The sequence below is a fragment of the Eutrigla gurnardus genome (assembly GCF_963514095.1).
Source record: "Eutrigla gurnardus genome assembly, chromosome: 10".
NCBI lineage: Eukaryota > Metazoa > Chordata > Actinopteri > Perciformes > Triglidae > Eutrigla > Eutrigla gurnardus.
The window spans coordinates 28,321,538-28,337,880 of NC_139924.1; the positions used below are offsets into that span (position 1 = coordinate 28,321,538).

The 16,343-nt window shown below is 42.2% G+C and overlaps 1 protein-coding gene across 3 annotated transcripts in view; it reads right to left on the reverse strand.

The window, feature by feature from the left end:
- The window catches only part of cadm1b (cell adhesion molecule 1b), a 118,590-nt gene extending 102,536 nt beyond the window's left edge, over positions 1-16,054 (reverse strand). For 2 of the 3 annotated variants that reach the window (XM_084019530.1, XM_084019528.1), the window contains exon 1: positions 15,925-16,054. In XM_084019530.1, coding sequence (XP_083875656.1) covers positions 15,925-16,000 — 76 coding nt within the window. In that variant the 5' untranslated portion in view covers positions 16,001-16,054. The remainder of the gene's footprint in view (positions 1-15,924) is intronic. The other variant, XM_084019529.1, reaches the window with a different exon arrangement.
- Positions 16,055-16,343: the final 289 nt, after the last annotated feature.

The following is a 16,343-nucleotide window of genomic DNA, read 5'->3' on the forward strand; positions in this document are numbered from 1 at the left end:
AAGAAAAGACAAGGTTGGATGTGATTTCTTTTGTTTGGTTTAAACCTTGTGGCAGACGAGTAACGATCGGTAATTGCTTCACTCATTTTTGAAAAAAAGAATCGATTTTGATCAATAATACACCACAGAAGTGTGACTGAGATTAAGCGTATAGTTTTGACCTTTACTGAAGCGCAGCAAAATGCTGCTTAATTCATTTTCTACACACGAGTCCCTTAACACAAATTCCAACCTTGAGATTGGACAAAAGAGAAAATAAAAAAAATAAAATAAAAAGGCTTCCCAGGTCACGAACGTACGAAGCTGAGACTCATGGAAATGAAAAGCGATAATAAAACATCGGACCGAACTGCAGCCTTGACTGAAGCCGCTGAAAAAAGGACAGATATTGAAATTCATCTTCTTTCTTCTCTATTTTTCACTGCGACATATTACGCTGGACAAAAGTAGGTTTTTTTACACTTTATGGGACTTTATGGGAAACGTAGCGAATTTAAACTGTGAGATATGAAAGTAATTATAAGTATCCATATTTGTATGTTTTTTTTTAATAAAAAAAAACAAAAGATCAACTTTACAGTCCATACGATTACATGTATGTGTAGCAGAACATTTATGCTGCCTTCAAGTGTTCTCGGAATCGTGGTAAATACGATTTGCTGACTTTGCACACAAACTCATCATTACGAGTGGGGGGAAACTCGGAGATAATTTGAATACTCGACTTCCCGACCAGAACCTTTCAGCATGACGGCACGTAAATCTTTATTTTTAACAAGTATTAGCTGCTGCTTGCGTACACATTGACGTACATTCGACCCAACAACAAAGCACTCGAACACATCATGTGACGAAGTGGGAAGTAGGATTACAGCACATTATACTTTTAGATTTATTCATTCGAAAGTTTCTCTTGCAATCTCGACTGACACCAAAACAAAACGATAAAAGATGAATCGTAAAGTACGATTACTGCAAAACAAACACGTTAAGTTGGAGACAACTTGCAAATTAAAACACACAGAGAGAAAATGTAATAACTGAAACAACTTTGCCTTTCCCTTAAAGTGTGAAAGTAGTTCATGCTCGGCCTCGTTCAGATGAATCTCTGTTTAGCAGAAAAACAACCTTAGGCCAGATGTGGAGAGTCATCAGGGTCAAAGAGCATCACAAGAAATACATATTTCAATAATAATAATATAAAAACCCAAATACCTCTCTGATATCACAGGAAACACATGATCTACTACATGCTGTTGCTAGAAACACAAAGGAGTAGAAAAGAGAACAACAAGGTCACTTTATGTTTTTCAGATTTTTCGAATACTTCCTGATTTAAATCATCTTCCATCTCCTCCATAAGCGATGCTGCTTTTTCTGATGATTCACATAGTTTCGTCTCCTCTCTTCAAACAGAACATTTTGATGGATTATGCGGTGTCAACCTTCGCCGCGCCGAGCACATTTGAATAAATGTAGATTTGAGATTTTACTGAAAGACGAGGGCCAGACGTGTCACAGTGATACACAACTGCATGCAAATGCATTTGTGGCAAATTTTTAAAAAATTAAATGTGGTTGGAATTTTTTGGAAGCAGCAAAACATGTGAAATAGTATTTCTGTGTGTTGATTTGAGTCACGACAAACTAGTTCATCGTGATTTCTATTGAGCAGAAATTCAACAAAAACAGCTTTAAGAAGTTCAGTTAAATTGTCCCGAATACAAACAGTCAGCATTGCCGTATAAAATATGTGTGAAGTTTGTTTCTTTGTTGGTGTTTAACGTTTCCATCTCCAGACTGCAGAACGTTCCATATTTATTATTATTCCATATTTTTTTTAATCTAATACTGGCATTCATTTTATTGTCATGTCCGTGTTCTGCAACACTATGTTTTCATGTCTCTCCTGTTGCTCGAGGGAAGTCCCGCCCTCCAAAGAAGACTGGCCAATAGTAGCATCGCATCAGCTAACCCAATCGTTTTCTTAATTTTCATTTTTTCTGGACTTCGTGCTCCAACGTTGAACTTTCCACCTTAAAACCTGCAGAGCTAGCATTAGCAGAGTAGCTAACTATGCTACGCTAGCTACTGAAGGTTGTTTTTAACGATTGTTAAAGTGAATTGAATTTAAAAGGATACCAACAGAAATAGCTTGAGATCTTTTTGGTTTGAACCAGAAACATCTCATTGGAATAAAACCCACCAAACCAACAATCACGGACCTGAGAAGATGTGACGTTCAGGTACAAAGTGAGTCAAATGAAATGGTGTACAACAACATGACACATGTCGATGTTTGACAACCTTTAAATCTGCTGATATCTGAAGCAGAAATAATCCCATTTATCCCCTTTTTCTCTCAGGCTTTGTGGAGAAATCAGCCTTTGCTTTTTCGCCTCCTCCTCGCTAACTACGCTATCTCGCTGCCCGTTCAAGCAAAAACTTTATGCTAAGTAAATCATTTACATCTCCCAAACAAGCCGATCTACATTTTCCAATAAACCCCCCCTAAATTGATGGATGCCTTCTTAGTGCTCACAGGCAATAACTCCCCGCCGCTTTCCAAATAACAATATGTGTTGGTTTTATGAGGTCTAGACATTGCTATTCTTTTTAATGACATCCCTAGGCCGAGGCCGCTGTTTACATTTATTGATATCTGTTTTTAGACGAGAGCAGCTTCGTCTTCCTCACAGGCTGTTTTTTTAACGGGAGTTAAGTTTGACTTATGCTGACAAAACAAAAACCTCTGGTTTGTTGAGTTAGGACCGCGGAGTTGGGCTGCAAAACTCAGATATTTCTCTGAGATGCATAAAACATTTTCTACAGTACTAAAAACAAGAAATGTGAAACCACTTTGCAGTTTATTGAAGTAAACATCCACTTGTTTACAAATCAGGTGAGCAACATAATATTTATATATGCTTTAAAAAGTTTCACTCGATCAGCTTCTTAGCTGGAACCATCGAGGTTATTATTTCACATCGAGTGTTTCCTCACTTCTCTGAAGTAGAAAACGTGATCATGTTTTCATGCACCAATCAGGATCTTGCAACAGAAAGCTGATGTCTGCAGGCCGGCGGTCCACAGGGTAGAATTACAGGCAGGGGCTATTATCGTACATTATCAGGAAGCTAGAGACGACCAGAGCCAATCACGTTGCCACTCTTAAAAGCAGAGCTCTCTCTCTCTCTCTCTCTCTCTCTCTGCTACATGAAGTTTGGTGATGAGTGCAGAGTTTCTCCCGAGAGGACGGAGGTGCAAACAGAAAGCGATTTATACGAAGTGATGGACTGATCTGATTGTATACGTGGCTGTTTGTTTGTCTAATTTAGTTTTGAGTGTAGATGTGTATATGTTACTTATTTCAATTTGTGTTATTTTCTTTTATATATAAATATGATTTAAAAAAGGTAATACAAAATTAAAATTTAGTTTTAAAGATATTTACATTTTTATATATGAATATATATATATATATATATATATATATATATATACTTTACTCTGTAAGGGGGTTGAATTGGAACGGCCAGACATCACCATGTCTTCTAGCCCAACCGAGTTTACGGCTGCATAAACTTACAAATTCCAGTAATTATCCTGTTTTCAAATCCACCAAGTAAGTACAGTATTTATCACCTGCTGAGGCCTCAAGAAAATAAGAGCGTTGTGCTTCGTGTCATGAAAATAAAGCTCTCCAACTCCAACACGAGGGAACGGCGGGAAGAGGAGCTCTTCTTTATTTGAACGCTGAAACGTCCAAGAAAACTCCATAATCACACCCAACATGATGAAGTCCAGTCTCAATGTGTTGATACATTCAAACTGTCTGTGAGCTCTTTATTGTGCTGCAGCCTCAAGAACACATTCAAACCAGTCTATCAATAGAAATGAAGCATCGTGGACGTGGACACTGAAGGAGACCCGAATGCAGCTCCATGTGAGGAAAATGAACTTTGGTTGTTCCTTCAGCTCTTTGTGCACACTAAAGTATGGATTTTGTCTCGTCAGCTAAAAACAGTCTTGCTCAACAGCTCCACCCGCTACAGTGGACCCGAGGTCTCACCTCCTTATCCTGTCTCACATCTTAGTAGCTGCATACGATTCAGCCGTTAAAATGCTGCTTGTTTCCTGTTGAATCCACGATATGAAGTGCAGAAACATACAGAAACACATCAGCAGGCATGATGGACGATGATCCTGGCCAAAACAATTCACAACAATATCATCATAAAGTGCTGAAAATGGTACCAGCAACATACTGGAATCACTTAAATAATGACATCATCCTGACTTGAAATCTGCAGCCTCACTGCACCTTGAACCTATTAATATGGTTTTCAGCTAATAGGAAGGCATATCATTTGTAATCTCTAATTCTAAAAAAAACCTCAGAGAGGATTCACAAAGCGGCAACAAAAATAGTAAACTTTTGAGTATATTTATATATGCAAATGCAACTTCTATTTCTTCTCCCGCAGACGCTGGTGGAACAAAGAATAACGGACAGATGAAAGCATTAACTCGGAGTGGAATTCTGACAAGTGGAATCGGCTTAACTTGACAAATGAACGTCCTCCGTGAAGGTCTGCACGAGGACGTCTGTACAAATGTGAGCTGTACTTTTATAGAAAGTTACGCAGAAAACAAACACCGGCACGTAATGACAAATACAGAGAAAGGTCCACGGCTCATTACGAGAGACTCAACACACTTCGACAGCCTCCGTTAAAAAACAGGAAGAAGAAATCAGCAAATCCAGCAAAGTGGGAATAAAAACAAAAAGTAGACACACAATTATTAGTTTAATATAAAATGTGTTTAGAGAAGCAACAGACGTTGCAATTAAATTTCTTTAAAATGGTTTGCAGCTTCCTGTTCTGCTTCCTCGTTGGTGTAAAATCCTTCTTAGTAATTAATCTGTTTCTGATTCTGATCTCCTGTCAGTCCTCCGCTCTCTAACTAAAGGACTTCAACGGCCTCAATATCACAAAATATTTTTAAAAAAATGCAGATCCAGCATCTATAACTGAAACTGTTCTTATCAGGTCTGTGGATGCATACTGTACTCCAAGCATACAGATATGGATTAGATGAGATAAGGAGAGATTTACAGGATTAAAGCAGAATGCAACAACAAGACACCACAAATAAGTCACGAACTAGCGGTTCACGTTATTGCACATATGAAATGTTGATGTCGGGATGATGTATTGCCGTTGCACAGAGTATTGATGTTGCACATGGACGTTGTTATTGATCGTGGATGAACGAGTCGATGGTCTGAAATTGTCAGAGGTATTTTAAAGTCTACATTATTATATGTTCGTATGAAACCCACAGACTGTATATGAGAGGACGTCGTCATGGTGACGTCACCCGCTGGTTTGTGGGCTACGGTTTCTAAGCCTTGAGTTTAGCATTTTGGACTGTGGAAGATGGCACCCTTACTGGATCTGGATCCATGTGGATTCTGGTGTGAAGCTGCTAACAAAGTTAGCTTCTATAATTCAAGGTTCAACTTTACAGCTAAGTGTTAAAGTCATCTTAGTAGCTAACTAGCATTGGTAGCGTGGTAGTGACCTGTCAATCAGCAGGTAAGCCCCGCCCCCTAAAGCATCCCCTGCTTTCTGGTCTGGTGGACTCTAAATGGACCATAATGTACTAAATGAACATCATGCTGGATTGAAGAAGACTTGAAACTAGAGATTGAGACCATAAACTCATGTTTACAATGTTTACTGAGATAATACATCAAGAGAGAAGTAGGACCATTTTCTCATAGACTTCTATACAACCAGAGAGGAGTCGCCCCCTGGTGGCCAGCAGAGAGAAGTAGGACCATTTTCTCATAGACTTCTATACAACCAGAGAGGAGTCGCCCCCTGGTGGCCAGCAGAGAGAAGTAGGACCATTTTCTCATAGACTTCTATACAACCAGAGAGGAGTCGCCCCCTGGTGGCCAGCAGAGAGAAGTAGGACCATTTTCTCATAGACTTCTATACAACCAGAGAGGAGTCACCCCCTGGTGGCCAGCAGAGAGAAGTAGGACCATTTTCTCATAGACTTCTATACAACCAGAGAGGAGTCGCCCCCTGGTGGCCAGCAGAGAGAATGACAGCTTTAATGCACTTCAGAATCGGCTTCACTCTTCAGAATCGAACATACCGCATGCCAATTAGTCTTATTGTTACATTATTTGTTATTTTGATGACTGTTAGAGATATTAGTTTGGCCCACGCCCCCGTTGGACCGGTCCGATCTACAACATCCGGTGGTTTGAACTCAGTCGCTGCAGCTCAGACAACAAGGGGGAGGGGGAGTGGGGCAGCACCTTCCCATCTCCTCTCTGGGCTTGTTTGTGCAGATCTGAGCCTGATAAGATAACCACTGTGTACCCAGAATCCTCAGTGAGCGGCGGCATGCAGGTGGAAGTCATGCAACGCTGCCGCAGAAAATCAAAAACTAGCTACTATGTAGCTAGAGTCAATAAAACTCACAATAAAACAATGTGCTGCTGATGCAAGGCTTTACTCTGAGATTAGAATAAAAAATGTTTTTTGCAGACTGTATGAAATATTATTCCCTTACACAGCAGGATGCAGCTCGGCGTAGGAACACCTTAGAACAGCCCGGCCCTTCCAACCTTCTAGATGTTTTTATTCAGCGGTACCTCAGTTGCACCCTGATGTTGATCTAAATGTATTTGAACGATACACTCAGGGAACGCCGGCTGAGAAGAACAAACAACGTCTTAAAGAAACAACATTAAATATCCTAAAGGAAACATAGAAACCTCCGTATCATGTATTCAGGGAATAGTCCTGGAACCCATTCTACCTCACTTCAGATGTTCAGTCTTTGATTAAAATTTTACCTTTTCAATTAACTGGTTCATCTTGAAGAATAATAAAATCATCACAAACTCAACAAGATATGAAGCACCAAATCCTCCTTCCAGAAGCTGTAACCAGAGAATGATTAATGTTTGACTAATCGGTTCATTTGCTAAATCATGCGCTAAAATCTGGATTACTGGATCTGGATCCATGTGGATTCTGGTGTGAAGCTGCTAACAAAGTTAGCTTCTATTATTCAAGGTCAACTTGCTACAACAGCTAAGTGGTAAAGTCATCTTAGTAGCAAACTAGCATTGGTAGTGTTGTGGCAACCTGTCAATCAGCAGGTAAGCCCCGCCCCCTAAAGCATCCCCTGCTTTCTGGTCTGTTGGACTCTAAATGGACCATCGTGTCATGGACAACATGACAGTTTAAGGATCTTCAACATCAGCTTCACTTCTCAGAACCGGCATACAATGGATTTGGGGGATAAATTGGACCGAGAAAAAGATCCACCAGTTGGATCCTCCAAATCCGGAGATTGCAGCTTTTAAGGCACTTGGGCGTTGGCTTCACTTTTCAGCTAAAACAGCTGCTGTTTAAAGCTTCATATTTAGGGTTTAGACATGAAAGTTGTATTTCCCGTATAAAGCTGAACTCTCCTCCTGTCACTCAACAGCTGTTCCACAGAAGGGCAGCGGTGTTTATTATCAGACGGGTTTACACAGCAGAGAGGTTTGATGGCTTTCTGGTAGTCTGTGTGGGTTTTTTACAGTCGATGCAGGACTTTTTTTTGTCTCCTCTCAAACGCACCACAGGAGCGTTTTGATGCCGGCGTTCTCACCGGAGAGCGCCGCTGTGTGACAGGTTGCTGCTGCATGCCTTTGAGGCATCGTGCTCTTGAGTTATCAGCGTGACGATAGAGCCGTCTTAATTACTCACAGATACAGCGGCGTAATCTATCATTGTCAGGCTGATCAGGACTGTGCAAACGGGAGCACAAAGACTCATTCACCCAAACCAGAAGCCTATTGATTGTTTCTCATACTTGAGTCATTGCGCCGCGGAGAGACGAGGGGAGGCAATAGAGCTAATGGAAGAGGGAAACTCAAAGTCACATTGTTTACATCCGAGATGACAGGTAAATGTATCTGAGAGGAAATATGGGCTTTATCCGCCGGGCTACCGCGTAGCAGTCTGTCTGCAGCTAACGAGGAGAGTGAAGCTGCCAAACAGCCGACCAGCCTGCAGTCCGGATGTTGAGCTTGGTGCACGCCAGCGTTTCCGTCTCTGAATCAAATCCGTGTCCATGCCTGGCATGGCCCAACATTTTGATTTGCTTTAACTCTTCATATTTATCAGATATGAAAGGCTCGACAGACAGACAGACAGACAGACAGACAGACAGACAGACGGACAGACAGACAGACAGACAGACAGACAGACAGACAGACAGACAGACAGACAGACAGACGGACAAACGGACGGACAGAGAGACAGACAGACGGACAGATACCGTCTACCGGTTTGGCTTTTGTAGGTTTCTATACTTACTGTTTACATTACTATAATGTTTCTAAAGCATTTTTGCAGTCATTATACAATAAATAGACATACTTTATGGTTTTATCTGGCGGCAACATCCAGATATGAGAAGTAAAGCCAATGCTTAAGTGCCTTAAATATGCATTCTCTCTGCTGGCCCCCAAGGGGCGACTCCTCTCTGGTTGTATAGAAGTCTATGAGAAAATGGTCCTACTTCTCTCTGCTGGCCACCAGGGGGCGACTCCTCTCTGGTTGTATAGAAGTCTATGAGAAAATGGTCCTACTTCTCTCTGCTGGCCACCAGGGGGCGACTCCTCTCTGGTTGTATAGAAGTCTATGAGAAAATGGTCCTACTTCTCCCTGCTGGCCACCAGGGGGCGACTCCTCTCTGGTTGTATAGAAGTCTATGAGAAAATGGTCCTACTTCTCTCTGCTGGCCACCAGGGGGCGACTCCTCTCTGGTTGTATAGAAGTCTATGAGAAAATGGTCCTACTTCTCTCTGCTGGCCACCAGGGGGCGACTCCTCTCTGGTTGTATAGAAGTCTATGAGAAAATGGTCCTACTTCTCTCTTGATGTATTATCTCAGTAAACATTGTAAACATGAGTTTATGGTCTCAATCTCTAGTTTCAAGTCTTCTTCAATCCAGCATGATGTTCATTTAGTACATTATGGTCCATTTAGAGTCCACCAGACCAGAAAGCAGGGGATGCTTTAGGGGGCGGGGCTACCTGCTGATTGACAGGTCGCTACCATGACGCCCTGACGTCGTCCACTTCTTATATTCAGTCCGTGTTCATTCCATTGTCAGTAAACACACTCACAACGCTGTGAAGCGAACTGATTAAAGCACCGAAACCTTTTTCATTCCAAGTCAAGCAGTGGATTAGGAGCTCAATAATTGAATTTATTGATTAGAGATTTTCTCAGAACGAGTCTTTTCTCCTCCACATTGATATTTGGTCTTAATGTGGTGACTCTGGTCTCAGCCTCATCCTCTCTCCTGCCTTTTGTTGAATTTTCTCTAAGCTGTGACTGATCTGACCGCAGGGTTGTTTTAGAAAATATATAATTATATATGTGAATGGTTGTCTGTCTCTACATGTTGGCCCTGTGATAGACTGGCGACCTGTCCAGGGTGAACCCTGCCTTCGCCCAATGACAGCTTGGATCGGCTCCAGCCCCCCCCCGCGACCCTGAATACAGGATAAGCGGTAGAAAATGGATGGATGGATGGATGGATAATTATATATTTTGGGTCATTTATCATGTGTTAAAGAAACAAGGCAACAGTTGTTAATACATAAAATCACTATTTGCCTATTTGTAGGCTGTAATTGTGGTTTCCCCTTCAGGCACAGACTGTAATTTTGAACGCTGAAATGAAGTATATGATCTAATATTCATGAGAACCAGATCATTGGTGTTTCAGATATTACATGTGACACGTGGATGAGTGAACACATTATGCAGAGGACCCCGTTGGGGTCTAGTACACTGTGATCATTTTGAGATCATTCATCCCCAAACTTCTGACAAAATCCAACAAGTGAACAAATGTTTCAGGGCAGGGAGCTCCACGGCCAATCAGAGCACTCCTAGAAACGGCAATTTAAAGTTACATTTCCTGAAAATGACAGAATAATGTGCTTTAATTAAGCAGTATATGGAAAAGTAGTATATAGTAGTGACAGTTTCCATCTTGAGTCTTTTGCAACCAGTGAAGGAAAGGAGGAGCGACGGGTGGATCTGACAAACAAAAGCATTGTGGTAGCGACCTGTCAATCAGCAGGTAAGCCCCGCCCCCTAAAGCATCCCCTGCTTTCTGGTCTGGTGGACTCTAAATGGACCATAATGTACTAAATGAACATCATGCTGGATTGAAGAAGACTTGAAACTAGAGATTGAGACCATAAACTCATGTTTACAATGTTTACTGAGATAATACATCAAGAGAGAAGTAGGACCATTTTCTCATAGACTTCTATACAACCAGAGAGGAGTCGCCCCCTGGTGGCCAGCAGAGAGAAGTAGGACCATTTTCTCATAGACTTCTATACAACCAGAGAGGAGTCGCCCCCTGGTGGCCAGCAGAGAGAAGTAGGACCATTTTCTCATAGACTTCTATAGAAGCAGAGAGGAGTCGCACCCTGGTGGCCAGCAGAGAGAAGTAGGACCATGTTCTCATAGACTTCTATACAACCAGAGAGGAGTCGCCCCCTGGTGACCAGCATTGAGAATGACAGTTGAAGGCACTTCAGCCTTGGCTTCACTTTTCAAGAACCGGAGGTTGCCGCCTGCCAATTAGTCGACTTCTCATTTTTGATGATGTCTTCGCATTCAATCTATTAGTCGTCGGGATATTTCACTAACGACCAAAACACGCCAAAGAATCATCAAAGTTTTTATCTTTGTTGCACATTTATAAAGTAGCCCGGTGAAATCGTAATAATCATCAATATGGCAGCAGACAATCCAGCACTGACGGTGTATTTTTCTTCATAAATTCAGCTTTTAGCAGCAGATGGACTCTCACTGGAGTCCCAGAGCAACTCTATTTCCCAAGGATTTGGCAACACGGCTCACTGTGGTCAAATATGTGGGAGGTTTTAAAAGGTATCACGGTTTGAACTTCATCCAGCCTTCACAGAAACACGGATGAATAGCCATTTTCAAGTATCTTTATTTTGAATCTGGATTCTTATTTGTTAAAAAATGTTGTTTGAATTGCCCCCTAAAAGAATATACTGTGCTCTGACTGATTAATGCCTTAATGGTGGCTTGTAATTGCTCGATCACCCGTACTAATGTGCACTCTGTGGCCCTTTTCAAAAACAAAAACATTGCCTTTCCTTTTTCTCTCTCTCTCTCCTTTCCCATTATGGAGGCGATTGTCAGCGTCTGCAGCATCGCAGCCAATGAGAGCGAGGAGGTTCTCTCACAGATCCGGCAGAACAGGAGAAAACAATGTCATATTCATAAGCGGAGACATCGGCTCTCCTGCTCATTACCGCCGCCCCGTCATGAATGGAGGCTTCTGTCCCCGGCCGTCATGAAAGGACCTGTCATCTGTCTGCTTCTGCTAATTGACTGTTTACTACATTTCACACAGACAGACAGACAGACAGACAGACAGACAGGCAGGCAGGCAGGCAGGCAGACAGACAGACAGACAGACAGACAGACAGACAGACAGACAGACAGACAGATTTTACAGCGTCCTCAGTTTGTCATTCAGTTCCGACACGGTGGTACAAATACGTTTTCTACTACACGACTCGAAGCGAGAGCGTCTCCACAGCGGCGACCTTGAAACTGTATTTTCTCGAAGGTCCTCGTTATAAAGCATGCGAATAAAAAATCATTTTTTAAAAAAACTTCTACACAGGGACCTAAAGGTGAGGTTTTTAAGGAGAGATTGGAGTCTTTCAACAAACTGAAAAGAATCCAAGGTGGCAAGATTTATTTTTTTTAATCTGGTAGGAGTGGGACCTCCATAACCAACTTTATTTCTGCATGAACTCACTTCAACCTCTGACTCAGAGGAACAAATTCACACTGAACTGGAAGGATCCTCTGAGCCCAGAATCATTTTTTTATTTATATGTATAAATAAATATATATATATATTTTCAACAAACTGTATATATATAAATATATATATACATATATATATATATATGTTGTTGTTGTTTTTTAAATGCTGCCTCAATAGAGAGTTGGATCGTGGACACAGGAGGAGGAGGCAGTAATGGTTTAAAATTTAAAAGCTCTCCATTTACAGACGAGAGCTTCACACGTAAACAACAAAAGAAATATTCACAGCCGGAAAAAAAATGTTAAAAAAACATCCCGGAGGTGTGATTTACTTTCTTTTGTTTCATCTCGCAGCCGCCGGGCAAAAAGTTCCCCCTTTTTTTTTTTTTGTACATCGGCTTGCCAATATCTCCTCGGGTGGGGGGGGGGGGGGGGGGGGGGGGGGGGGGGGGGGCAGTAACATTATAGCTGCCACCACATAAAGTAGTGCCATGCATTATCTAGCAATTAAGTGTGAAGCTTATTAAGCAGGCTTTAATGTACATTTAATGAGCAATAAATTCAATTTCTTTAAATAGAAGAAGTTTATTATTGTTACAAATGATGTACTGTGGTGATCCGGGGCAATGAAATACTTCACAGGGGGGGGGCACGTCGATGGGCCATTAAGTGCGGCATTAAATTCATCCTGAAACACGGCGCTGTACTGTAAGTGCAATTTTATACAGACGCTGGAGAGGAGGCCACTTCAGTTCGCCTCCAAGAACCGAGGTGCCGAGTCGCCTCGGAGATGAACCGAGGTGCCGAGTCGCCGCAGCGGCTTCTTACCCGATTAAAAAAAAAACGTTCTCTGGTTTCTGCTTCTACTGTTGTGTTTCTTCATCTCGTGTGATAATAAAAACACATAATTTGTAAAGTGTCACCTCAACTTAATTCTATAGATTATTTTGGTATTTTTCTGTAATTATCTGGGCGTGCAGTGTTATAATGTTAGCTAGCTAATCTACTTGCTACTTATGCTAACACGCTAATGTTGCTGACGTTGTTGATGATGATCATTGGTCATAAACGTTAGCTAAACTCTCAATATGTTACTTGTGCTAACATGCTAATGTTGCTAAGATTGATTAGTGGTGTTACGTTGGCTAGCTACACTGTCAACATGCTATTTCTGCTAACACGCTAATGTTGCTAATGTTCATCAGTGGTGTTATAATGTAAGCTAGCTAATCTACATGCAACTTCTGCTAATGTTGCTAAGGTTGATTAGTGGTGTTACTACATTAGTTAGCTAAAGTGTTTACGTTTTACTTAAACCGTAGCTAACATGCTAATGTTGCTAAAAGGACGACATTCAAAGCTCTTTCACGATACAAACTGCGGGCCACAGACTCTTTACTTTGACTCTTTTCATTCTCAGTCCGGTTCTTCATGACTTTGTTGAATCAATCAGTGTGTTTCCTTTAATGACTTCATATCCTTGTTTTCCGTTTCTGTTTTAATTTGTGCTTCGTTACCAATAAGTGTAATAGGTGTCGGGGGTCCTGGGGGACCCAAAACCACCTAATTCTGCAAATGCAGTTTTAATAGATGGAACTATTTATTGAGTTCACGTTTGCCACAGGTGCTAATTTAATATCAGTCTGTCAGGCCTTCTTGCCTACATAAAGGATAAATGAATACAAAGTATCCTGTATTTGTTTACTTGTCTACCATTATAGCAACTTGTGACGATATTCACGATTATCTCGATAATCAGAATTCACCACGATCAACTTATCGGGGGGTTTTTTTTCACACAATCTGCAATAAACGACCACACACACTGAGGGCCAAGCAGCACATTTTCAGCGATATCCGTTTGAAAGGCAAAGCCCACCATAAGCAGCGGGGGGGGGGGGCATCTTCAATTACTCACCCTGTCACATGCCAACCAAACTGGCAACCCAGACCCCCCCCCAACAACTGTATGTTTCCTTTTGTTTTCTCTGAGATCGCGTCCTTCAGCGAGCGCCTCGAGGCTTCATGACGGCTCGTATTGATCCACTTCACCATCGCTCAGCCCTGACGAATTACTTAAAGCTGGCAGGGGGGGGGATCACGCAACCTTCTGAAATTAGTCCATCTGATATACGCCACGACAGGCCGATGCCCAGGAGACGCATGGCGGAGGGGGAAATACACTAAACACATTCTCAGCGTTCATAACGGAGGCTCAGACCAGGATTCGGATCCATCAGGATTCGTTCAGGACCTTCTTCCTCCAAACACCTCCTCATCGCCGTCTTCACAACAAACAGCATTCGCTCACAAAGTTCAAACCCACTAATTGTTGATTATTAACACACAGCTCCACAAAGACAATCAGACTAAATGAAACCTTTTCTAGCTTTAAGGGTTTTTATCTTTGATTTGACTGAGAGGTTAATTAACTTAACGTGACGGGGAGAAAGCGAGACGATGCTGTAAATGTCATCCGATTGCTATTCAAACCCGAACAGTAATAAATCCAACAGCTGTGAAATGAAAAGCATTATAAGCACCGAGCTGTAAAAAATAACACAAAAACAAGAATGTCTCTGTAACTTGTAGATTAACGACAATGTGGGAGCACGTTGTTAATCTCGCCACTAGGGAGGCGGCGGTACGGGTTTTATCGGAAATACGATACATTTACATTTAAGGCATTAAAAAGACGCTTTTGCCACAACATTGCTGAGAAAGTAAGAGCGAAAAAATAGAAACAAGTGTTAGTTCCTCTTCCTCGTCATATGAATTTTCTTTATCGGGATAAACGTAAATGCATAGGGCTAGCTCCCTACAAAAAAATTACATTTTATATTCATCCTTTATTTAAGCAGGGATCTTATTTGATTGTTTTCTACATTAAAATTTGCTAATCTCGCCAGAGATGGTAGAGGGTTTTATTGCAAACACGATATTCATTGTATTTATTGGGATAATCGTTAAAAAATCTGACTAGCTCGCTATAGAAAAAAAATATTTTGTATATGTTTATATAGCCAGCACACAGACAGGCTCTGCTGAGTTTCTGCAGACCTGTTGAAGGCTGATGCAGATGTGCAGTTGACAATAATAAAACATAGAAATGAAATCAAAGAGTGGACTTCCTGTCATCGCGTCAACTGTTGCTCTGCAACCTCAACACATGCGCAGAACTGACATTTAACAGCTTCAGACAACAACAAAACACACTGACGCATGCAACTCCGGTGATAAATGCACATTGCTGCACCTCTTGGTTGCACACTGTAAAAAAACACACAAACATGGCAGATGTAACGTCTCCAGGCTCTCTGATGGGGGTGGGGGGGGGGGTGAACACTGCGGGATGGAAGCGCGCTGCTTGCAGCCTCGGCTGCAGCCGTGCGGCCGGAGAGGAGCTGCAATGCGTGCTTTTTTTTCCTTTTTTTCTCCAAAGCGCACCTGAAAGCGCAGACTGGAGAGAGGTTCTCCGGGACCGATGAGTTTGGTGAGAGGGGGGGGGGGGGGCGTTTTAATGCGGTATGAATGAACAGGGACACGAGGGGCGTTCGAGTCCGGTTCCCCTCTCGTGGACCTGGCTTCATGATAAACACAAAAAGAGCGACCGTGCAGCCTCGCAGCTCCAAACCCGTCCCGCTCACTCGCTTATCAAAGCGCACACTTTTGCACATTTCGCAGCAGCAACACTACTTTTTTTTTTTTTTTTTTTTTACAGCACACAACTCAGGACAACACCCTCTAAATCCCACGGCAGGACCAGCAGCGGCTCTTCCCGGAGTCCACAACCGACACGCAGATAGAAAGTGATGCTGATATGAACGTGGAAAGCTTAGTGCGCATCCAGCGCGCAAAACGCGAAAAAACGCACCACAACTTCCTCCTCTCTCTCTCCCTCTCTCTCCCCCTCTCTCTATTCACTCTTCTGGCTTTAACTGTGTTTAATCTGCATCACACGCACACGCACACACACACGGCATCCGCGCAAACTTACCTTTCGGAAGAAACGCCGCCGAAATCACGAAAACCGAGAGAGAAATAGCGAGAGATCCGCTCCCCGTGATCGCCATGTTGGACACCTGCTCGAGACTGGCGGCGCGAGATCACCTAGAGACGGCCATGGGATGGAAATGTAGACACATGAGAGGCGGGAGGGAGGAGGGCTCAAGCAGGGAGCCTGCGATCATATTGGGCTGCGTTACGTCGCGATGACATCTGGGCCTGGAACGCGTAATATAGGGAATATTACATGATATAAAAAATAAAAAGGTAGATTATCTCTCACAAAGTCACCACTGGTATTCCCAGAGAGATATTAAAGGTGGATATTATCATGGGGAAGTGTATAAAAAATACAATGGAACCATAAAGTCACCACCGAGAACCAGAGAGACACTTTATAGTGAATATTAT